Source organism: Cyprinus carpio, chromosome B10, assembly GCF_018340385.1.
Source record: "Cyprinus carpio isolate SPL01 chromosome B10, ASM1834038v1, whole genome shotgun sequence".
Taxonomy (NCBI): Eukaryota; Metazoa; Chordata; class Actinopteri; order Cypriniformes; family Cyprinidae; genus Cyprinus; species Cyprinus carpio.
Window position 1 is genome coordinate 23,078,144 of NC_056606.1, and position 26,031 is coordinate 23,104,174.

Sequence of the window (26,031 nt, forward strand, 5' to 3'; positions counted from 1 at the left end):
GGGTTTCCAACAGGTGGCAGGACAGTCCTGCTCATGAGACACTGATGCGTGCGCGTGCTCGAGGGAGGAGTCACACACATGAACAGCTCGAGCTGCTTGGCAACACACAGCATGTATCCGAATGAAACACGTTCAGTGAATCAGGAGGTTTTGATGGGACACTCGGATCAGTCCAGCCCTACACCACCAGCTGAAGTCACCTGCAGTCCCAAAAACTGAAGCAAAAGCTCGGGGATCTACTTTCAGCAGCGAGATGAGTCTTTCCACATAGAGTTCAGATGGGACACTCTGCTGGTGCAAACATCAGGTGCATGAAGACTCGAGCGGAGAACATGTAACAAAGGAGGACAGGAGCTGGATGATGGATTGTAGCATCCCGAGGTTTCTCTAGGGGCTTCAGTTTGGATCAGAACTCTTTGTGGATCTTCTGTTTACTTCAAGATGAGTTGTTTCTGTTCAGTCCAAGAGGAGTTTTACTGTGAGGTTCTGCTCTTGGATGAGTCCAAGCTGATTTTAACCACCCAACAGCAGGGAATAAAGGTAAAAGACGCTTTTTAAAATCATTATTTCAGTGTATATCCTCTAAAAAAAAAAAAAAAAGAAGAAGAAGAAAAAAATAAAGAACTATCCTGATGCAGAGGTCCTGTAGACTCTGCTTTTCTTTCTACCCACACAAAAGAACAATATAAATATATGCCGCAAAAAGTAATATCATGGTAATCCGATATACATCATACTGATTTTGAACAATTCCTGTGTCTATTTTTAATGTTGTGTTCATATTGGAGAGGTCTCCACCCTGAACCCATGAGCTCAGCACACTGTTAACCAGATTACAGTAACCAGATGATCTGGTTAGGCCTAATTATATATAGCCTAGCTGGCTGAACCGGGACTACTCTGGATTTATGTTTTAGGATGATTGTGTAGGATGTTAAATGCATCAGTGTTGATATGCAGTGCTGTACATTAAATAGTATTGATTATAAAGCAGATGTGGTCCTTTAATCCTATACACTAACTGAAATGGATCATGGGATTGCTGTAGTTTTGTGGACATGGTATGTTCATGGAACATTTTCAATACTTTCGCTGACATTCTTGAAAGTTATGAAAAAATGTTCTTCCAGTAATGTTATTAAAATGTTCGTTCAAAGTTATCTGGTCTTTAATAAAACACACAAATGTATATAAAAATGTTTATACGTTGTTCACGGGATGTTTTTCTGAAACATTTTAGCTGGACGCTCTAATGTTGTTTTTTTTAAATGTTACCCCTTGTTTCGGAACGTTGAGAAACATTCAAAAGTAACTTTCACATAATGTTTTCAAAATGGAATGTTCCCTTGAAGTTTGTGTATAACCAAGAAAAAATGGTTTAAAACATTTTAAAAACAATATAAATAAATTTAAAGAACATATTTCTGACCCAAAAGCAGTCTTACTGTAAGTCTCTGGGGTATATTTGTAGCAATAGACAAAATATATTGTATGGGTCAAAATTATAAATTTTTCTTTGATGCCAAAAATCATCAGGATATTAAGTAAAGATCATGTTCCATGAAGCTATTTTGTAAATTTCCTACTGTAAATATATCAAAACTTAATTTTTGATTAGTAATATGCATTGCTAAGAACTTCATGTTTCCATTAGATTATGAAAACGTTATTTCTGAATGTTCTAAAAGTCCAAATGTTTAAAATGTCTTTTGAATGTTGAGGGAACATTCCATTTGATCATTTTCCAAACATTAAGGGAATGTTACTTTTGAATGTTATCTGAACATTTTGAAACAAGTAGTAACATTGAAAAAAAAAAAAACGTTTCAGAGATCAAACGTTCTATGAACAATGTATTAATAACGTCTTGTGCTAATATTTGAGAACATTCATATTAAAGCTCATATAACTCTGAATAAACGTTTGATTAATGTTCCTGGAAGAGCGTTCATATAACTTTGAGAGAATCTTCTGAGAGCGTTCCCCGTCAGCTGGGAAAGGACTGCTCTTTTGTATTCGTTCACATGCAGCATGTTTGTCTCTGTGAGTCTGAACAGAGTAGCGTCAGATATCGTATTGCTGGTTTGCTATGAATAGTTAATGGACAGTGGAGCAGGAGGATCTTTAGCAGGTCTTTAATGTACAGTGCATGAGGACTGCAAAACATTGAAAAATGGGCAGTCTTTTGAGTTTAAAACGGCACGTTTTTGCAAAATAGTGTAGCTTTTAGCTGCTATCTGCAGAGAGGAGGTAATAACAACATAAAGGGTTCAGAAATGCTTTTTCATCAGAGTTTTATTAGTTTGTTGCACATTGCTGGACATGTCGTAGCGTTCAGGAACAGATTTTGTGATGAAAGTGTCCATCTGTCACGCTTGTCTGGATGTTCTTAGCGTGACGCCCCTTTTTCCTCCATCAAGGACATTAAAAAGACAACTCCCTCTAAAACAACAAAAATTACATTTTTGTATTTTCGCATGAAATTGGAGGCCAAGATGTTGCTATGCAGGTTGCTAGGTGTTTTCATCCCTTTTATCAACTTACTGCATGTGATCAAACCTCTAGCACTAAAACTAAAAATGAGCAATCAGTGTATTTTTGCATATAAGTGTTATATCTGTGCTTATAAAGCCACACGTTTGCTCATGTGCAGAGACGCTCACACACATAAAACGCTGTGTGTTTCACACACACTCAGGACACAAAGGCCTCATTGATTTGACCCAGACGATGGTGTGTGTAGTTGTGCGTGAGGAACAGAACGGCTCACATGTTCTCATCTTCACAAAACAAAGACAGCAGCTCAGAGGCCGCGCTTGAGTCGAGGTGATGCTCTCCTGACGTTTGCAAATGACAAAGAGAGACATTTATTTAGAGTCCGACCAGATTTAGACTGTGTTCTCTGTTGTGTTTCCTGTGAGAGAATAGCAGCGCTTTCTAAACAATATAAACAATAGTCACCTTTCAAAAACATAAAAAACATACAATATAAACAATTCAAAATGATTCAACATTACACTACAAATCATCGAAATTGGCCTGAATATTGAAATGTTCTCATTGTACAGTGGTGATATCAGATATTTGAATGAATCTCTGGGTCACTTTTCACTCTAAAACTAAAAAGAAATTAAAAGAAGTCAATTTTATTTACTTTATTTATGAAGTTTATTTTCATGACAATTAAACATATTTAAACCACCAAATCATCTTATTGTAATGCAAATAAATAAATAAAAATAAAAAGTATTTTATGCTAATAACGTGAAGTATTGGTAAATGTCATGGTAGTGTTTGTTGTGAGGCACTTCATTTATGCTTGAAATAAAAAAACGACATTTATTCTGTTATACTGAAAGAAGTAATGAGAATAATAAAAATGACAAAAGGCATTTAAAAAAGGAAATGTGCTTAATTGTCTTTAATTTGTCAGACTTTTATTAAAACTTTATACTATTTTAGTTTTTTTATATATTTTAGCATATATGCATGCATATATTATTATTATTACTATTATATGTATATTTTTTTTTTTTTTTTTTTTAGCTAGATAGTTAGTACCAGGCCATTGGACTCTAACTATAATATATATATATATATCACATATATATATATATATATATATATATATATATATATATATATATATATTATATATATATACTACATATATATATATATATATATATATATATATATATATACATACATATATAATATATATATATATATATATATATATATATATATATATATATATATATATATATATATATATACTTATTTGTTCGGGGTGAAATACAGGGATAATGTGTATTATATATTAGTCTGTGTTTAAGGCCGCTGGTTCTCCACACACACACACATCCGTCAGCGCAGGTGAAGGGAGTGTGTGGTGTTTGGGAGTGTGCCGGCTGCTCCAGACAAAGGCTGAGGAACCCCGGTGATAAGATGGAGCAGATTTCCTCTGGCTGGATTTGAGGTGGACTAATGCAAGCTCTGGATCAAATCCCTCACTGATGTGTTTAATGGGATTCCTAAACGGGCTTGTGTGCATTATTTTACATGTTCACTCACAAGCACATTTCACAGCTCACATTAATAATGATGATGAGCATAATCAGCTAATTATACAGAACAGGAGAGGACAGGGTGAAATTATTGAATGTGTTGTTGTGCCGTCTGACCTTTTAAGCCCATTATCTGGCGCTCATCTCGTAATGACAATGTGCCATGAGAGACAGAAATAAACTGCAGACTAGAGAGCGTGTCATGCATTTGCAGCTCATATAATATGTGTTTTTGTGCATCAGTTTTTCCCTATGAGACCTCAATTAAACACATTTGGAAAAAAAATTATCCATTAAATAAATATATATTCATTAAAAAAAAAAAAAAAAAAAAAAAAAAGCATTAAGCTTGCTTTTTAAGGTTTGGGTTAGTCTGTAGTATTTACACCAGTCAGCTTGGGGTCAGTGTTTTTAAAAGAAGTTTCTCATTGCTCACCAAGGATGCATTTATTTGATCAAAACTACAGTAAAAATGTGAAATATTATTACATTTTAAAAAAAGGGTTCTCTATGCGAATATCTGTTAAACTGTAATTTATTTCTGTGATGTGCAGCTGTATTTTCAGCATCATTACTCCAGTCTTCAGTGTCACATGATCTTCAGAAATAATTCTAATATGATGATTTGCTGCTCAAGAAACATTTCTGATAGTATTCAGTGTTGAAAAGTTATATCTTTGTTAAAAATGTGATTTGATCAATTTCATGATTCTTTGATTTATAGAAAGTTCAAAAGAACAACATTAATTTGACATAAGTCTTTTGAAAAAATTATAAATGTCTTTACTGTCACTTTTGATCCATTTAATGCGTCCTTGTTGTATAAAAACATTAATTTCTTGTCTTATTTGTAATCTTTTGAACAGCATTTTAGCTTAGCCTTGGATGGAAAAATAGAAGTCTGTATCCTCATATAGATATTGGTGTTTATTGGGGGGATTAAGTGTGTTTATGTGTTTCTGTGTGTACATGTACGTGTGTGTGTGTGTGTGTGTGTGTGTGTCTGTCTGTGTGTGTGTGTGTGTGTGTGTGTGTGTGTGTGTGTGTGTGTGTGTGTGTGTGTGTGTGTGTGTGTGTGTGATGTAGTGGTTTTGTCAGAGACAGGTACAGACAGACTTCAGTCCTGAAGTCTGAAACCCCTGACAGCCCAGAGATGTTTTATTGGCTCTGCCAACATCTCATTTAAGAAAGGAATTCACTCTGAATACACTACACAGCCGCTGCAACTTTCTCTCAACCAACTGTAAAATTAGTGTTAAATTATATGACTTTTTTATTAGTTTGATGACAGTGGTGGCTTATATTAAGATATCATGAATATCTTGAATACTTATCAAGAATACCATGCCATCACCATAGTAAGCATTCAAAACAAACCCAAAGTATTGCTCATGATACTTTTTGTTTAGTGAATAAGTACACCAGAGAGTAATATGATATTTATTGGCCAGTGAGCCTGTCATACGACATTCCTCTGAGAAACCTCACCTCACAGGTAATTCTCTGAAACCTGTAATTAAAAACAATTAGAATTAAGATGTTATTTGAAACACACTTAATCACCTTAATATTGCTCTTAAGAATTTAAACAATCAATCATAAACCTAAGGAATGGGCTTGTTTAATATTTTACATACATTAATTTAGGTATTCATTAAGTGTAGGGACTGGTTTATTTTGTTTTGTAATTTATCAAATTAAAAAGGGCATATATTTTACTATATTTGGTTGGTTTTACATATCCAAAATATACTTTTTACAAGTATTTTCCATATATGTATATGTGTAATTCTATCAAATCAACCAAATTTCAGAAACTTATTTATTTATATTTTTTAATTCTTTTTTTTTTTTTTGCTGAAGCAAGACAAACATAAATAGTGAAAGCCAAAATGTTAAATGTGACATATCTATATTTTGTAGAGGAGGGTCAAAATGACAATTTTCGGAGCCAAATTACAGGAGGGTAAAAATGACTTGAGAAAGATGGCAGCATCATTATGTTCTTTTTATACAGAGAGTCGTAGCTTTATCTGTTGACTCTCAAAATCTGTTGACTTTGGCTATCTTTGATGCATTATGTGACAATGGTGACCGTTCAAAAATGGAAAAAAGGGACTTTTAATGCCCCCCTCAAAGTTGACATGCCTGTAACTCAATAAATATTAAATACATATTGATATCCTTTTAGATTGTGGTTCTTAACAAACTTTTCTTTTGCTATCTTCATCTATAGGCCCTATGTGGTTACATTTCGGATATACAGGGATCACGATGCAACCTGATTTCCAAATTGCTGTTCAGTGATCAAAACCAAACATGGTTCACTTTGCATACAGCAGATACTTATTGTATTTAAAGAATGCCTGAAGAACAAATTATATTTAAAGTAGAATCCCACATATATTGTTAGACTTTTATTAAAATGTATATATATATAGAGAGAGAAAAGTATAAACTAAAGTATTAAGTTTATAGAATGTATAAAGTAAAGCATATCATTTTGCTTTACTTTTACAGTGGGTTTGCAGAAAGTTACCTTGGTATAGAATATGCTATGTAAATTTCTTCTGTAATATGATGTTGATTGAGCCAATAAAGCATTGGAACTGTTTGAGATACAGAAATGCAATTCAATTTTGGATATCTTAATAATTTGATTTGTGATTTCAGCTACAAATGCAGTCATTTCAATGAAATTTAACACATCTTAACATATATAAATCCACCTAAATCCCACAAAATTCTGCCGATGTTGTCCAAAAATGGTGCAGACATGCAAAATCCATCTGCGGATTGACTGTCAGCAGTGTTTGTGTGTCAGCTGGGGTCAGAGGATTTAACAGACATTTGAAGCAGCGAGAAAAGAACATGAGAATAATCTCTGCGTCAGCGACTTTCTTCAGTCACGATGAGGGTCGTAATCTCTCCTGTCAAACACAGAATCAACACTGATCACTTTGTTTTTCTAGATGCATTCCTTCAGCGTGCGCAGACAGCAGAAGCATCCTTGAATAAACCGCCGTCGGCAATCAGAAAGCTATTATTCAGCTGATTGAGCCTATTGAGGTGCTCATCAAATTTACATCAATGGTCCATTTGGAAGAAGCTTTGAATTATAGAAGAAAGTCAAAAATAATCAGGCTGGTTAGTCGTTCTTTTTTGCTTTATTTAAATGTTTCATCTTTGATAAGAGTTGTTCCAGATCACCCAAGTTATTCTGAATCATGTCACGCTTAAAAACTATCTGCATCAGTTTCGTTCCAGGCTTCTGTCGTTTATAATGGCCTGGTAAGTTCCTTCCGTTGTCGAATGCAAGCGTTCAACAAAGGCTTTCAGAAACGCTCATCCGTCATCAAGCTAAAATTTCCAGCGACAGTCTCAAATGTATTTCAACAAGCCTCATGCATATGAATTATTACTGATGCTGGAGTCTTATTTTAAATCTGTCTGCCACGCACAAACTTTCCCAAAGCGTAGCGCTCCACAGAGACGTGGTTTCTGGGTTTTGGTTCCCAAAAAACATGGAATATTCGGTTTCTTGATCTGTAAACCGAATCATATTCTCTATTTTTTTATTTTTTTTTTTATTTTTTTTTTACAATGTAGTATATTTTGGTTCTAAATAAATGTATATAACAGTTTAGATCATTTGATGAGAAATGTTTGAGTTCATATGAGATCTCTGACTTTAGATTGCAGATTTTGGGGTCTTGGCAGATCTGAGACATTTTTGAGATCTTTTGTGTAATTCTGTAGGTGAAATGTGAGATGACTGTCATTCTTCTTATTCTGGATCATTCTCAGGATAATCTCTATTTATTTATTTTTCATTAAATCTGCATTAATTAATAGAAAAACATCAAATACTACCATGTTTTACCATTTAAATCATGTATTTTCCCCTGCATTATTTGCATTAAGAATTTAGGGCTTATATGTTTAATTGTCATTAAACAGGCTCCATTGTTTAGTATTATTGCTCCAAATTTTTTTGTTTGTTTGTTTCTCTTGAGTTTGAAGAGAAAGATGATTTTAGGAAGGTTTTTTTTTCCCTAGAATTTTTAGAAAAACATTTAAGATTGCTAAGAAAACTTGTTTCCCCCAACTTGAGTTGCAAGAAAAAAAGCCAGAAATGTATAAACTTATGAATTATAACTTTTTATTTCTCAGAATTCCAAGATATAAACTCGCAATTGCAAGAATATTTATTTTTTATTGAGTGGCGGAAACAAGCTTCCATAGATTATTGTGGTCTTTTTCTCAAGAAAAAAAATCTGAAAAGTACGAAACCCCTGCAGAAATCTCCATTGTTTCTAAATTTAATCTGTGTCGGAGATGAAATCACAATCACATTTTGCTCCCTCTTTCAGCTTTGCTCAGTGTTTGGTTTGGAGCTCAAAGCGCATGTTATCAGTGTTTAGTGTGTTTATTTGTGTGCGGTTTCCTCGGCTGTTGATTGTATGTGTTTCCTCTAGTCATTGTGGGAGTTTTTGTACATGATGCATGCAGCTTTTCCTTGTGTTCATGAATTTTGAACCTGATTGCATTGTTTTTTGGCAGTACCATAGTATTCTTGGAGTACCGTGTAAATGCTGATTTGGTAATTATAGTAGTATGTAGCATGCTTTTTACCATGTAGAGGCTTTTCTAGAGCATCCTCCATTTTTAACCTACTGTACTTGTTTTCATTCACAGAAGAATGTCAAACGCTTATAAAATTGCTGGTTAACAATACGCCGTGACTCAAGACCGTGCTTGTCAAGCAGACGCCTCGGTGCTGGTGTTGTGTAGTAAACCGCCACTGCTCCATGTGTTGCATCTTTGTCTTTTATTTTTGAGTAACTATGGAAACGGGGAGGGTCTGTGTTGCCGCCGTATGGGGGGTTTCAGACATCTGGACCATTTCCAGCTGAAACCAGAAGAGAAGTGTCTTTTCTGTTGTGTTTAGTCATTAAAACACGCTCACAATCCCACTGACACTGACCAGATAACCCGGCCATTACCACCACAGCGCTTTCTACCTTTGTTTCTACTGTGACTTCTCAAAGCAGAGTTTTAAATGTTTAGGTGAAATAACATTTTTTTTTGTTTAAGAAAAAAAAAGGTGGGAAAAAACTATTTTTAATTGAAAAAAACTAAATCTTTGGGAACATGCCTCACAACTCCTTGTTCAAGCTCTTGTTCTGTCCAGGCTGGACTATTGCAATACTCTCTTGGTAGGTCTTCCAGCCAGTTCTATCAAACCTTTAAAATTAATCCAGTATGCAGCAGCGAGATAAATTTTTAATGAGCCGAAAAGAATGCACGTCACACCTCTATTTATCAATTTGCACTGACTAGTAGCTGCTCGCATAAAATTCAAGGCATTGATGTTTGCCTACAAAACCACCACTGGCTCTGCACCTCTTTCACACACTTTTACATTAAATGTTCCCTCCTGCTGGAATGACCTGCTCAACTCAATCCCAGCAGCTGAGTCCTTAGCCATCTTCAAGAATCGGCTTAAAACACATCTCTTCCATCTTTATTTGACCCTCTAACTCTAGCACTCACTATTCTAATTCTATTCTTAAAAAACAAAAAACTTGCCCTTTTAGACTTTATTCATTTACTAACTTCTTGTTTTCTTTAAAAAAAAAACACTAGCTTGCTCTATTCTTTCTCTATTCTGTCTGTTTTCTTTTTATTATATAATTTTAATAAACATTAAGCTAACTGAGACTTGTTTTAGCATTTGCATATCATTTCTGATTTTGATTGCTTCTATTGTCTTCATTTGTAAGTAGCTTTGGATAAAAGCGTCTGCTAAATGACTAAATGTAAATTAGAGCTACTGCACAACTATTAAAGGGATACTCCACCCCAAAATGAAAATTTTGTCATTAATCACTTACCCCCATGTCTTTCCAAACCCGTAAAAGTCTTCGGAACACAATTTAAGATATTTTTAGGCTTGAGACTGTCCCATAGACTGCCAAGTAAATAACAGTGTCAAGGTCCAGAAAAGGTATGAAAGACATCGTCAGAATACTCCATCTGCCATCAACCATTGAATCAACCGTAACGTTATGAAGTGACGAGAATACCTTTTGTAAGGGAAGGAAACAAAAATAATGACTTTCTTCCTCTGTGTCTCTCCATATCACCGTATGCTGTGTATGCTCTTCTGTATCAGCCGTGCCTCAAGGATGCACTGTTTCTACATGTATTTAGCTTTGATTTGAAAGAAAACAGCGCATCCTTGTTGCGTGGATGACACAGAAGAGCATACACGATTTTACGATTTAAGCAAATGTGTTTAATTGCCATGAAAATGCTTGTTTCTTTATAAAAAAATTATAATTTTTCTTTCTCTTGAGTTTGAAGAGAAATATTTTTAAGAATTTGCTTAAGATTTTTTCTCCATTTATTTTCTTAAGATTCTCCACTTCTATCACAAATAATTTTCTTAAAGTATTTCTCAAGATTTTTTTTTCACACATAATTTTCTTCTTTCATTTTTTTCTTGGTTTTTTCTTCACAAAATTTCTTAATGTCCTTTCTCAATTATCATGAAAAATATTTCATTTTTGCATTTCTTATTTCTTTCACTAGTGTTCGGTAAAAAAAAGATTCTTACTTTAAAAAACTATTTTTTCTCAAATATTTCTCTCAAGATTCTTTTTCAAAGAATTTGTGAATAATGTGTTTAATTGTCATGAAAACGACTTAATTCTCTTTATGAAAAAAATATTATTTCTGTCTCTGGGAAAGATTTTTCTATTCAATTACTTTCTCAATGAATTTTAGGCTTAATGTGTCAGTTGTCTTTTTTGAAAAAAATGTTTTATGCAACATGTAATTTCTTTTTCCTCTCTCGTGACCTGATCATATTCCTGACAGCTTTCGTCAGATTCACCCGTTTAGGCTCTTTCAGCTCTCTGGGGGAGTGAATGAACATCTGCTGATGCTCGCACACACACACACACACACACACACACATCAGCGGTCAGCGCCGCACCCAAGCTGCAGATGGTCGGGTCTCGTTAATAGTGACCCTGTTGCTATGGGAACAGCAGGGCATTAACAAATTCAAATAATTTTTTAAAAGAACAAGCCAAAAGAACAACACACCAAAATCACAAACACATCCGAGTAACAATATCACACCCATATTTCACACCTTAAAGCACATGTTTTACGACAGTTGCCATTTTTTGCATTGTTTTCAAGGCAGATTTTCAAATTGTTTTATTGACGTAGTGTTTGATTTGAGATTTTATTGTAAAAGTGCATTTGTAGAATTTAAACAGCTGGATCTAGATGATAGAAGAGCGTTTGTTTAAGAGCAAAAGTGTGCATCTTTTCCAGGTTCTGTGTTTTTGTAGGTGGTTTGTGTTAATTAGTTTATCCTTTTTGTAGATTAAATACCACAATCAGGCTTTTGTTTGATTAGCTCCTGTTATCAGACACGCATTTCTGCTTTCACTAAACAAATCTTTGCAATCTCAGTCTCAGTAGTTCATCAGTCTGAAATCGATGCAAAGGGCCTCATTTCAGCACAGATCAATCTTTATTTATTAAATGAGCTTTTTGATTTTATTTCTCACAGTCTGCAATTATTAACAAATTGTCATGAAAATATAAAATATTCTTTCTTTCCTCATTATTTTGAGAAACAAACATTCTTTTTGTCTCAAATAATAAAAAAAGTTATATTTATAAAGAAATACAAACCAAACAAATCACATAAAAAATTAAGCATGTATAAATAAATTAAAAAAATTTTATATATTTTTTTAAATGATCATTTTTAGTATTTCATTTTTATATACACTACCAGTTGAAAGTTTGGAATAATTGAGATTTTTTTTTTTAAAGAAGTCTCTTCTGCTCACCAAGGCTGCATTTATTTAATCAAAAATACAGTAGAAACAGTAATATTGTTATTTTGATTACAATTTAAAGTAACTATTATATATTTTAAATATGCATACACACACACACATACACATATGTATACATATATATGTGTTTGTGCGTGTGTGTGTGTGTATGTTGTGTTTGTGTGTGTGTGGTGTGTGTGTGTGTGTGTGTGTGTGTGTGGTGTGTGTGTGTGTATATATATATATATATATAATAATATATATATATATATATATATATACTGTACATGTTATATTGTATTTTACATTACATATGATATTACATTCCATATTTATATTACATATAATATTTTTCATGTTATAGTTAAATTGATATTCCTGTAATTACCTATTATTATTATTATTGTTATTATTAATAATAATAATACATTTTATATATATATACACACACATATATATACACACACATATATATAAAACACTAATAAAATATAATAAATATAAAATAAAATAAAAATAATATATAAATTGATTGAATATTATTACTTAAAATTTTATGATAAAAATATTATAGAGGAAAGTACAGTATATAAGGCACAGTTTTAAAAAAAATAAAGTAATGTTCAGATATTAGGACATTTTCTTTCTCCTGATTATCGGAGAGAGTTGATTTCTCTTTCTATTTGGATTTAAAATGCATTGCACAGCTTTAAAACTTTTCCTAATACCACCTAAAAATGCTGTGAAGGTTTTTTTTTCTACCTGTCACTCAAAATAAAGCTGTTATTAGTGTACACTTGATAATGCATTTGAACACTAATGTGTTGCGGCTTTGTTATCAGTATTTCCATCCAATGGAAATAACCAGACGCGGGCATACGGTTTCACTCTCAGCACAGGAAAGCTTTGCCTGTTTTTATCTACAGTTGGTGGGAAAAGCACTGGTGCCAAGCAGTTTCTCAACACAAGGAAACCCATTTTCCCTGTTATTTTAACATTCCCACCCTGACCTGCACAGAAGTCTTATCGGGAAGGGAGTTAATGCAGGAATGCGGAGGGCATGTTTTAGGAGGATGGTTGGAGACAGCCGTGTGTTTGCGGTTTGTGGTGTTCAGCTCTCCTCCCGTTGGGCTTTTGGGACTTGAATTACGACGCTGACATCAGAGGTCACACACAATGAGGGGTTTTTCCCTGGTAAGGCTGTACCTGTGTTTGCTCTGCGTGTTCAGCTTTGATAGATATTTTGCCATCGGGTACCTTCAGTGTGGGAACATACAAACATCAACTGTGAGTGCTGATCTCTTCCCGTCAGTATCCACAGTGAGAACTATTTATAGAAGAATGTCCTTAATAAACCTGAATTTACCATAGTTGACATATCATGTAATATTTCAAACAGTTAAGTTGACTTCATGCCTGTAGAGTTAGTTATTGCTAAAATTTTGCTCTTTTCTGGCTTAATGAGTTTTCCATTACTTTTATTAACCTGTTATCTGCATTATTTAATGTATGTTTGAATAAATCTGCTTTGAAAACCAAAGTAAAAATATATATATATATAAGTTTTTATTACAGACACTGTTTAAAAGTTTGTTTCAACAATGAATTGGATTAGAAACATTATCATATAATTGATATTATGTGCAATTTAAATGTTTTACTCTGTTTTTGTTTGACTGCTGATTATGAAATAAAATTTGATTAATTAATTGATTATTAAATAATCAATTGTGTTTTTATTTGTTTTTTTTAATCTCTTATTTATTTATTATTTAAATTGAAGTTTTTCTCTACAAATTTTCTGTACAAATTCTTAGTGAGTTTCCTCAAGATTACTTCTGCCAGATTTTTTTTTTTTTTTTTTTTTTTTTAACATATTTAATAGTTCAGGTATTAGGACGCTTTTCTTCTTCGTTTGTATTTGGATATAAAATGCATTGCATGGTTTTAACTTTTGACCTAATTAAACATTAAAATATTGTTAGATTATTACAGCATGTTTTACAAGAAAATACTATTTCAGTTTAAATCAATTCATTTCAATTTACTAGCAGTTTCAATGACAATTATTTCAAGTAAATTTGAAAAGCAAATGTAAAAAATATGTTCTGTGTGGTCAGTTTTTGCAAACTGTTAAGTTGACTTTATCCCTCTAGATCTCAAAGGAGAATGTTATAGCTCAAATGTATCTTTTTAGGGTTTTCAATCATAATTCATTGAAGTTTCCAGTTTGTCTCCGATGTTTCTCTCGATTTGACGCTATAGTAAACAATATCATTTTGGAGTGTTTAAGACTATGGGCAGGGATCCAAGGAAATGCTCTTAATTGGTTTGCCTCATTTATTTCTGGGAGGACTTCTTCTGTTGAACTAGGAAATTCTTCTTCTTCTATAATGAAATGTGGGGTCCCTCAAGGATCTATATTGGGTCCAGTCTTTTTTAACTTCTATATGCTTCTGCTGGCTGATATTTGTCAGAAACATATTGTATATTATCATCTCTTTGATGATGCCACTTAGCTTTACCTTGCTTTAAAGGAGGGGGATAGTTTGGCTCTAAACTCCCTTTTTAGTTGTCTTAATGATATTAAGAATTGGATGGCAGCCAATTTTCTCCACCTGAATGAATCAAAAACTGAAGTGTTATGGCCTCCGAATTTATCCAAACATACAGTATATCTACATTAATATATCTATATCAATTCGGCCTCTTTATAATCAAAGGTACACAATCAAGCAAAGAGTCTTGGTGTTATTTTTGATGTTTAACAAGCATATACACTCTATGATCAGAAGTGGTTTCTTTCAATTAAGAAACGCTGCAAAGCAGAAACCATTTTTTTTGTCTTTTGATGGTTTGGAAGTTATGCATGCTTTTATTACATCCAGACTGGACTGGTGTAACTCACTGTTATTACGCTGCCTCACTTTCACGCCTGCAGTTGGTTCAAAATGCTGCTGCTAGGCTTTTGACTGAGACTAAGAAATATACTAGTACATCGCCTGTATTAGCATCTCTCCATTGGCTTCCAGTCAAATTCAGAATCAAATATAAGATGTTATTATTTGTTTCAAAGGGTTTAAATTGGTTGGCACACAGTTGTATTAGTGAACTTCTTCAGTTACATATTTCCTCTAATCCATTAAGGTCTGTACAAAGGTAAAACGTTCCCAAATCTCGGTTAAAATCAAAAGGAGAGCATTCTCCATTGCAGCTCCTCACTTATGAAACCGCTTACCTCTTCACATCCGATCCTGTGCCACTCTTGATGCATTTAAATCTCATTTAAAGACTCATCTTTTCTCACTTAATTTTGTATTTATTTAATACTTGGTTTTATGATTTTTTTTTATTGTATGAATGTATTAGGTCCTGGTATGTAAAGCACTTTGACCAACATGTTGTTTTTAAATGTGCTATATAGAGAAATATGATTGACTGATTGATTTTTTGTTTTTTGTTTTAATAATTTTAATAAAAACAGACCCAAATGAGTCAATAGTTGTCTTACAGTAAGATTATGTAGCTATAAAAGGAATGTGGAGCAGCTTAGAGCATCTGATGAGAAATGTCTGAGATCATATTGAGATATTTCATATTCAGACTTTTTTAGATCTGGAAAATCAGAGGCATTTTTAAGATTGCTGGGGTCTTTTTCCGAGAAACCTCTCCACTTGCTCTCCATTTAATCGGATTGCTGTCTAGGCTTTTTTAAGGGACCTTGTGTGTGATTTCTCAGTCCTGTGGGTTTGCTGCTGTATATAGTGTTTCAGATGAGAAGTTCATTGTGTTTCACCCTGCAGCGTGTAACAGGAGCAATCATGACATACGGCCCTTTGTGTGTTAGATGTGTGTGTTCTTACAGCAAACACACACACAAAAAAAAAAAACACCTCCACCCAGCAGAAACAAGCCCGCAGCATTCCTCCCACACTCCCCGTGTCATAATATCAGATGATGTGTGTCATACGTCTGAGCTGCAGTTGCACAACTATCCGCAGAGATGTCACATAAACACTGAAGATTTATGACCATAGTAAAGCTTTTATTGGTGGTAACGTACATGCTGCATGAATTTACTAGAACAGGGACGCTCATGTCATCAAAGCTGTATTTTCAGCATCATTACTCCAGTCTTCAGTGTCACATGATCTTTAGAAATCATTCTAATATGATGATTTGCTGCTAGCAAAGACATACATATGTTGATATGCACTACCATTCAAAATATGAGATCACTATGAGTTCTTTAAAAAGAAGTTAATACTTATATTCTGCAACATTGCATTAAATTGATCAAAAGTGACAGTAAAGACATTTAGGATGTTACAAAAGAGTTCTATTTCAAATAAAATGCTGTTCTTTTGAACTTTTTGTTCATCACCGTATCCTGAAAAATAAAACATATCACAGTTTGCATAAAAATATTCAACCTTTTTTAACATTGATAATAGTCAGAAATGTTTCTTCATCATATTAGAATGATTTCTGAAGATCATGTGACACTGAAGACTGGAGTAATGATGCTGAAAATACAGCTGCACATCACAGAAATAAATTACATTTGAACATTTATTCACAGAAAACAGCTATTTTAAATGTAATTATATTTCACATTATTACTGTTTTTACTGTATGTTTCATCAATTAAAGCAGAAGAGACTTCTCTCAACAACATAAAAAAAAATCATGGCAACCCAAAAAGGTAAACAGTGATATGCTCAGCACTAATTGTAACAACATGTTTACTTAAAAGGTTTTATATCTTCATGCATTTTTCCTTTTATGTATTTAATAGGAGTTAAGTCTATAACTCATTCTCAGGGTGTGACAGACTTTGGTGTCAGCTCACATCACAGCTGTGTTAGTGAGTGATTATCTCTTATGTCAGATAAAGGTCACATCAGCGTGTCTGGACAGAAATATCAAACAACTGTAGGACATTAAGAGCAATATTCAAAAACGAGGAAAAGATCGTCAGACAGATTAGTCATTGTGTTTCCTTTATCTGACTTCTTTTTACTTGTGTTTACCTAGTCATTCTCGGCTTTATTGGCATTAGCGGTTTGTTTTCATGCTGTAACTAGTGTGTGCATGGGTCATTTATGATAGGTGCGGTTTGTGGTTGAAAGTAAACCGTCAAGCACCGTATTAAATCAGAACAAAGCCACACACACCCTCCTCTCACTTTCGGGAGAGATGCAGTATAGTCGAACTTGTAAATTAAAAGCAATAGTTCACCCAAAAATGAAAATTTCCTCACCCTCAGGGCAGGCTATCCAAGATTAGATGCGTTTGTTTCTTCAACAGATTTAAAGAAAAGCTCACCATTGAATGGGTGCCATCAGAATGAGAGTCCAAACAGCTGATAAAAACATCACAATAATTCACAAGTAATCCACAGCACTCCAGTCCATCAGTGAACATCTGGAGAAGACAAAAGATGAAACAAATCCAGCATTAAGACATTTTTAACTTCAAACCATTGCTTCCAACTAAAATACAAGTCCTCTATCCATAATAATGCTTCCTCCAGAGAAATAGTGGTCTGATCTGAATCAGGAGAGAAATCTGCACAGATCAAGCAGCGTTTAAACAGCTCTAAAAACATGTGGGTAGATTTGAGAGGCAGCAGAAGATGGACTTTTTCACTGGAAGAAGCATTAGTTAAAAACGTCTTAATGCTGGATTTGTTTCAGTTTTTGTCTTCTCCAGATGTTAACTGATGGACTGGAGTGCTGTGGATTACTTGTGGATTACTTGTGATGTTTTTATCAGCTGTTTGGACTCTCATTCTGACGGCACCCATTCACTGCAGAGCATCCATTGCTGAGACACTGATGCAATGCTACATTTCTCCAAATCTGATGAAGAAACAAACTCATCTACATTTTTAATGGCCTGAGTATAGGTACATTTTCATAAAAATTACATCAACTATCTCTTTAATGTTGTTTGCAGTCTGAAAACAATATATTCACGATGAGATTTCTAACGCATATTTCACGTTTCTCCTCAGAAATCAACCAAAGGCTCTGTAGTGCTGGACTATGTGTTCAGTCACGTGAACCTCGCCGAAACAGAGTATTTTGGGCTTCGCTATTGCGACCGCAGTCATCAAACGGTGAGTTCTTGAAGATTTTATCCCACGTCAGCTCTTAAAAGTTCACCGCAGAAATTCAGATTCTGGCATCATTTACTCACCCTTGTATGATGCGACATAAAAGCTTTATAAAGGACAAAAAAAAGAGATAGTCCACCTAATTACTCACCCTCATGTCAAGTTTCTTTTTTCTGTTGAACACATTTTTTGAAGAATGTTGGTAACTGACGAGTTCTGGTTCCCATTCACTTCCATTGTACTTTCTGTCCAAATAATCCAAATCCAAACCAAAACCAAACATTTACACAACATTCATCAAAATAAAATATCTTTTTTTCAGGAGAAAAAGAAAGTCAAACAGGTTTGGAATGACGTGAGGCCGAGTTCATTTTTGGGTGAACTATTCCTTTAAGAGAGTTTGCTAAGGCATTAGGGTCACATTTGAGGTAAAGGTGGTTCGGTTTACCCAGGGGCCAAATTTTGGGTAAGGCAAAGTGCAGCATTGTGAAAGAACATAACAGTCGTTACCTCATCAGCTCGACCAAAGACAGAGGTGTTTCCCACAATGCCTTGCAGGCCCTGTCCCAAAAGCCTGGATTTATTGCTGAGCATGCAATAGGTGAGAGGCACGCTGCAACTTACATTTACACAAATCTGTCAGCTCAATGAATGGTTATTATGGTAAAAAGAGACAGGAGATAAAAATTGGGTGTGATTTACACAGTAGTGCGGTGGTTTCTGCTGCGTGGGTGTGTTTTACACTCGCTCTTGACTCATAGATGCTTCATCTAATTGTAAGGCGCAGAGAATTCCTTCAATGGAGACATTTCAAATAAAACATCTGTCTGCATCCAGAGGAGGACAAACTGCGTTCTTGTTATGAACTAGTTATTTACATTTCTGGGTGAACGTTTAAGCTGCGTGTTTGTGCAAAGCAGGATTCTAGGGTCATCACAATCTTAGGAAGTTACTATACAGTTGCCAAGGTGTTCAGTTCAGTGTTATTTTAATATTGTTTATATACTTTAATGATATGTAGCTAATATTTTAAATCAGCTTTTATTTATGTTTTCGGTTGTAGTTTTAAGTTCTAGTAATTGTTATGTGCTTTTTTCCTTTTTTATTAGTTTTGTATGCTTCTGTCTAGGTTTCATTTGTTTAATTTCATTTAGTTGTCAAGACATCATTTCTAATTTACAGTTTAGTTAAATTTTTCATCCAGTGTTCATGTTTTATATTACTTCTGCTTTATTTCAATTAGCATTAATATGTAATAGTAGTAGTAAGGGCTTGGCGATATGCCCAAAAAATGATCGAGGATCGATATCGATAATTATCATGATAAATGTCAATTGTTTATTTCATTCAAGTTTAAAGGCAGATTTTTGCTCCTAAATGAAAGTTGTAAAAAACAGACTGTGGTTTTAAACTACTCTTTATTGTCCGAACATGACAAACACTTCACATTTTTTAGTTTTTTACACTTTCCCAGTCACTTTTCTGTGACAAAATAATATCTAATGAGTGATATTGTTTCAAATCAAGAAACAGGTTTGTGTTGCCTGATAATATTAATAGTATTCGTAAAAAAATTTGTCGCTTAGAAATACCATTGTGAAAATGTAAGTACATGCTTTCTAGGTATTTGAATGCAAAACAGTAGTCTAAATACATTTAGTATAAAATAAATGAACAAACGTTATAGCTTGATCACAGAAAAAACTATATATTAATTATATTCCATTACTCCTTTAATACATTTAAAACATGTCTACATTAATAATATAATAAAATTCTTTATGAATACCCACATTTCTTCAAATGAGTAGTGCTCTTTCGCTCTGCTTTTGGCACATAAACTTTATTTCGAACATTTATAAAAACTCTAATTTATTTCTTTAAACTATGTAGTGCTGTCAAATGATTAATCACGATTAATCGCATTCAAAATAAATGTTTTTATTTACATAATATATGAGTATTTACTGTGTTTATTTATTATGTATATATAAATACACACACATACAGTATATATTTTGAAAATATTTACATGTATATACATTTATATATTTATATTTTAAATTATAAATATATTTAATATATAAACATAGCATATTTTTCTTAAATATATACATGCATGTGTGTATTTACAGTATATATACATAATAAATATACACAGTACACACTCATATATTATGTTTACAAAAACTTTTATTTTGGATGCGATTAATCACGATTAATTATTTGACAGCACTAAAATTTTTTTTTTATTGTTCACCAAGTGAAAATTCACTTCGTAAAGTAGTAAAGGTTTGTTCAAATCATCTGCCATGACTGTAGTAAAAAAAATTCCTCCCTTGTTGTTGGAAATGGATACTCTGTTGTTTTAAGCTCTTCAGTTCAGTGAAACACAGCAGCTGCTCTAATGTGATTATTAGATGAGTCTTAGCGACTCAATTATCGTTTTCTAATTGAATAACGCACAGCACTAATCCTCTTCCCGTCTGCACACACACCTTCACTCACTTCCTATTGTTTGCACGTATGTTTGTTTGCTTTGTCTCTGTGTAAATGTGGTTTACCTTGTTTGCTGTGCTCGTATAAAGTATTTCATGCATGCTCATTTGCACATTCATTAAATGGCATATCAATCTTGTCTGCAAGGCGACGCCAGATAGCGTTCCCTCCTGACTTCACTGAAATATCACCTGACAAGAGTGGAAAACATGAGGAAGATCTTCAGGCTGTGTTCGTTATGGAGTCTGTGAGATGTTAATTAGCTGAATTGAGCAGATCACTGTAATAAATGCCTTCATTGTTGATAGCAGCTTCACTTTTGGTTTTGCTCGCAGTGTTTTTGTATTTTGATTGGAAAATATTGATATTTGATACCATTTTCAATACCATGGGGTAAAAACATTAAGGGCATAAAATTTTAGTTTTTTTATTGAAAGATAAGTATAACAAGGCTAGAATGTGACAATGTGGTAAATGTTTATATTAAAGGTGGTAAAACACTGGAGAAAAACTTTCGGATTTGCTTATGTTTAATTTAATTTAAGTATTATTTTTCCCATTTTTACCCATATTAGGGTGGTGTGCGCATTATGGAGCGTGTAGTGTTTTATTAATACTGAATATTACACTGCGTATTGTATGTATTTTTATATATATATATATATATATATATATATATATATATATATATATATGTATCATTTTAATGGTTTAAATCTGAATGATCTTATTTTTCCTTTTACAACAATAGGGCCCTATTTTTTTTTTTTTTTTTTTCAGTGGTTTAAATTAATTTAATTTATCTTTTAATTTTAATCCAATTAAAATTAAACAAACCTTTTCATTTTTGGGGCAAAAAATGTAGTGCTGTAAAACAGAGGTTTACTGTTAAAATTAAAACATGGAAGAAAATTTTATGTGATCATTCCCTAAAAATAATATTTTTTTTTAGTAGTTGTACTAAGTCATATATTCTAGTCGGGGCCATATATGCGCTATGGTTACTTTTAGTCTAGGCTTCTACTGTAGTAGCAAATACTGTATATTTCTACCACAGTTTCTTCAAGTTAAACCGAACTTTTATTTTGACGGGTTGCCGTGAAGAGATTTGTTTCTGTGTATATATGACATGACGGAAACAGTCAAACACTCATGAAGAGATTTTCAGAGCAGTTCTGGAGATATTATTTATGTATTTTATTAGTGCTGTCAAGCGATTAATCGCATCCAAAATAAACTTTTTTTTTTACATAATATGTGTACTGTGTATATTTATTATGTATACACATGCATGTTTATAATATAAATTATATCAATATAACTATAGACATGTAAATACATGTAAATATTTCAAAATATGTGTGTGTATTTACAGTACAGTGCATATATTATGTAAACAAAAGCTTATTTTATTTTTATTTTGTGTGCGATTAATCGTTTGACAGCACTAGTATTTATGTCTTCATTTAGTGAGAAGGCTACTGACCTACTTTTGATTGATTCGTTCAAATTTTGACAAATTCCCTGACATTCGTGGTTAATTATACAGTAAGTTGTGTTTTTATGACAGGATTGATTCTGGCATCATGAAGGGTGAGTTTTGCACATTAGTTTTAAGTCTCACACTAGCGCTGAAGAACCAATCAGTGCTTCCACAAAGGCGCGTCTGTGCATCAAAACCCGCACAAACACAGCGTTCGATTAAAGTCTGAGGAATCTTTTCATGAGGATCAGCTGAAGAATGACAGAATGCACACGTTGGGATGTAGTTGAGCTCCACATGACATGCTCTGACGTGCTGCAGCTTCATGTTTTATTGATGGAGGGCACAGTGACTCTCGCCCTCACTTTTAACGAGTCTGATCTAGAGGCCGCTTTAATTAGGCCTCATATTATACCAGCACTTGCATGACTGAACATCTCAGCAGCTGCAAGCCTAAAACTAAAGCATTAATACTCACAGTGCTTCATTTGTGATGTTTTGATCTGATCTGATCTCCTCTCTTATGTTTACAGTACTGGCTCGATCCCTCGAAAACACTCGCTGAACATAAAGATTTAATAACAAGTAAGTATGCACTGTTTTTTTATTAAAATACTGCTCAGAAATCAGAGACGGTCTGGAATGAAACACTTCGACCTAATGATTATCCTTCATCTTCGGTGTGGATCGGCGCTGTAATGATTCTCTAAAGGCCTCCTGATAAAACTCACATTGCATTTCAGATGATAATTTGGAAGTAATTATGCATTTAAGCCCGTCTAAATAAATAGTAATGGATACAATTATGTTTGCGTGTTTAGTTGCACATGCATATTTACTGATGTGAATGTAGGGCTGAATTGACAAGGCATTTGTTTAATTCAGTAATTCAAATGAATGCATTATATATATTGCTAACAGTATTGTTTTAAATGCATCTTAAATAACCTTGACTAGCTGGTTCAGGTGTGGTAGTTTTGCAGAATGGTAAATTGGTCACTTTCTATTAGATTTTATTAGACGTAGAGCGTAATTCTACATGTAATTGATTTGTGCAACTGCTTAAAATTACCTATAATTCTTGTTTTTGCTTTTATTATTTATAAGTTCTATAATTAATTATGAGTGCATGTAATCTGTGTAACACTGGCAGTGCTTCTTAACCTGACTTGACTTCATTTTATTTATTCTTTTATTTAATTGATTTGTTTATTTTTATAATTTCCTTTTATTTGAAAGTTTTATTTTGTGCATTTATTTATTGTATAATATATATATATATATATATATATATATATATAATTTTATAATATTTTATATATATATATATATATATATATTACATTTTTATTTTATAATATTTTTTACTAGATTATGTATTTTTATGTTTTATGTTTTATTTTATCATTTCATTTATTTTAGAATTGTATTTTTTTCATGTTTATTCATTTACTTTTATAATTTCATTTTGTTTTTATTTACATAATTTAATTTTATTTACATATTTTACGTTTCATTTTATGCATTTGTTTATTGTATAATATTTATATATTTTTAGATTTTCAGTTTATTATATCATTTTGTTTAATAGATTATTAGTATTTTTATAATTTCACTTTATTTTATCATTTCATTTATTTCATAATTTTATTTTGTGTTCTTTTATTTTTTCATGTTTATTTATTTACTTTTATAATTTCATTTAGTTTTTATTTTTATACTTTCATTTTTTATCTTTTTTTTTTACGAGTTTATTTCTTTTCATAATTTGTATTCATTTAATTTTATAATTTGTCCTAACCAGGCTTTGTACATGAAAATTTTAATATTAGTCTCTTGGTTGCCATTGGTCACATCATGCTGTGTAGCCACGCCCACTGCGCAAATTCATTGGTCTAAAAGCTCTACTTAAAAAATCATGTTCTAATTGGCTGTGATTGTGTCGTATTATTTTTTATTTAATTTTTTTTTTTTTTTTTTTTTTGTCGCATTGCATCTGGTTAGGACTTGTTGGGTTTAGTGTTACCAGTAAATTAATTTCCTATATTATATATTTATTTTCTGGACTATCACTGCGTGTTAAAGGGTTGTTTTCTTCTTTCCAGCTGGACCTCCGTTCACGCTCTACTTTGGGGTTAAATTTTATGCTGAAGATCCTTGTAAACTAAAAGAAGAAATTACAAGGTGTGTTTTCTGTGTGGCGTGAGCATAAATAAGCACTACAGTCATATTAGAGATGCATTAATATCATGCTCTTTAAATGCTCTTTACTGTCTTCTGTCAGGTATGAGTTCTTCCTGCAGGTAAAGCAGGACGTCCTGCAGGGGAGGCTTCCCTGTCCGTTTAACATCGGCGCACAGCTGGGAGCGCTTGCTATTCAGTGTACGTACAAATTCACAAATGTCACAGGGAATTTAATACAGCAAATGTCATTTCAGTCTAGTTATTTTTACTTAAATAAAGTGTCAGCAAATGAGTTACAGGCTTCCCAGCTTGTTTTATAAGATGCTCTCTAAGATTATTAAAATAAGTTGTTTTATGATTGTTTTATGATTCATATGTTTCTGTAACATTAGAGTTAACTGTTATGTTGTGATAGTTGTATTTTATTTTTATAATTAATTGTTTTGTTTTATAGTTTTATTTCATAATTTCATTGTTTTGTAATTTTTTTATTTATTTTGTTTATTTTTAATTTAATTTTATTTTATTTTTATAGTTTAAATTAATTATTAATTTTATTTTATTTTATTTACTTTTATATTTTTATTTATTTTATAATTTCATTTTATTTATTAGTTTGTTTATTTTTATAATTGAATTTCATTTAATGTTTATAATTTCATTTAATTTATTCATTTTTATAAATTCTTTTAATTTTTTTATTTTTTATTTTGAGAATTGTTTTTTCTTCACTTATATTTTTATTTATTTTATAATTTCATTAAGTTTATTCATTTATTTGTTTGTCTGATTTCATTTATTTTATAATTACATTTTATTTATTTGTTTTTATTTAATTCATTTAATTTTATTTATTCTATAGTTTAATTTTGTTTAATTGTATAGTATTATTTTATTCATTTATTTAATAATTTCATGTTATTTATTTAAATTTAATTATAATTATTAATTATATTTAAATATTTAATTTGATTATTTCTAGACTATTCCAGCAGTACATTATATGTCGTTGTGTCTCTTTGTCATTGCGTACAGCTGAACTCGGAGATTACGACCCGTACAAACACACATCAGGTTACGTGTCTGAATATCGCTTTGTCCCCGACCAGAAAGAGGAACTAGAGGACAGCATCGAACAGATTCATAAAACACTCATGTAAGTCCAGAAAGCACAGAACATCACACACACCTTCATCCGTAATAATCCCGTTCCAGATTAGATCAAACTCCACATTCCTGTTTAACTCTTAAACACATATAAGCTCTTTCCATTATTTAAAAAAAAAATATTAAATTAATTTGTTATATAATTTAATTTTATTTAATCCTTGATTCATCTTATGATTTCATTATTCTATAATTATTTCTTTTATTATAGTTATCATTTTATTTATTTATTTGTGTCATTTTATTTTGTTTATTGACACATACAACCATAAAATTATTAAAAATGTAAATATTTAATTAATTATTAAAAATATATATTTATACGAGGTAGCAAAATAAAGAAGAAAAAAGAATGACACAAAGTAGGGATGTGCAATATGAAAAAAATCATATTTCACTTTACTTAATGTCATTTTATTTCATTATTTTAAAAATAGAGAAGAATAAACAATATGACAAATATTATTTAATATGATACAATTATTAAGTTTCATATTATTATTTAATATGAAAGATGCAAATTAAATAAACTTGCATTAGTTTCTTGTAAAATAAGCGTATTTAACAGCCATATTCAAGTAAGAAATTGAATAATCAGTTTACTTTAAAAAGTGTACTTTTTATATGTCATTTCATTTC

The 26,031-nt window shown here is 32.2% G+C and overlaps 1 protein-coding gene across 2 annotated transcripts in view; it reads left to right on the top strand.

The window, feature by feature from the left end:
• LOC109046270 (band 4.1-like protein 4) overlaps nt 1-26,031 on the top strand; it is a 49,193-nt gene continuing 23,162 nt past the window's right edge. The window contains exons 1-6 of one of the 2 annotated variants that reach the window (XM_042733303.1): nt 1-540; nt 17,958-18,062; nt 22,575-22,626; nt 24,147-24,225; nt 24,326-24,423; nt 25,261-25,381. In XM_042733303.1, the coding sequence (XP_042589237.1) occupies nt 442-540; nt 17,958-18,062; nt 22,575-22,626; nt 24,147-24,225; nt 24,326-24,423; nt 25,261-25,381 (554 nt within the window). In that variant the 5' untranslated portion in view covers nt 1-441. The remainder of the gene's footprint in view (nt 541-17,957; nt 18,063-22,574; nt 22,627-24,146; nt 24,226-24,325; nt 24,424-25,260; nt 25,382-26,031) is intronic. The other variant, XM_042733304.1, reaches the window with a different exon arrangement.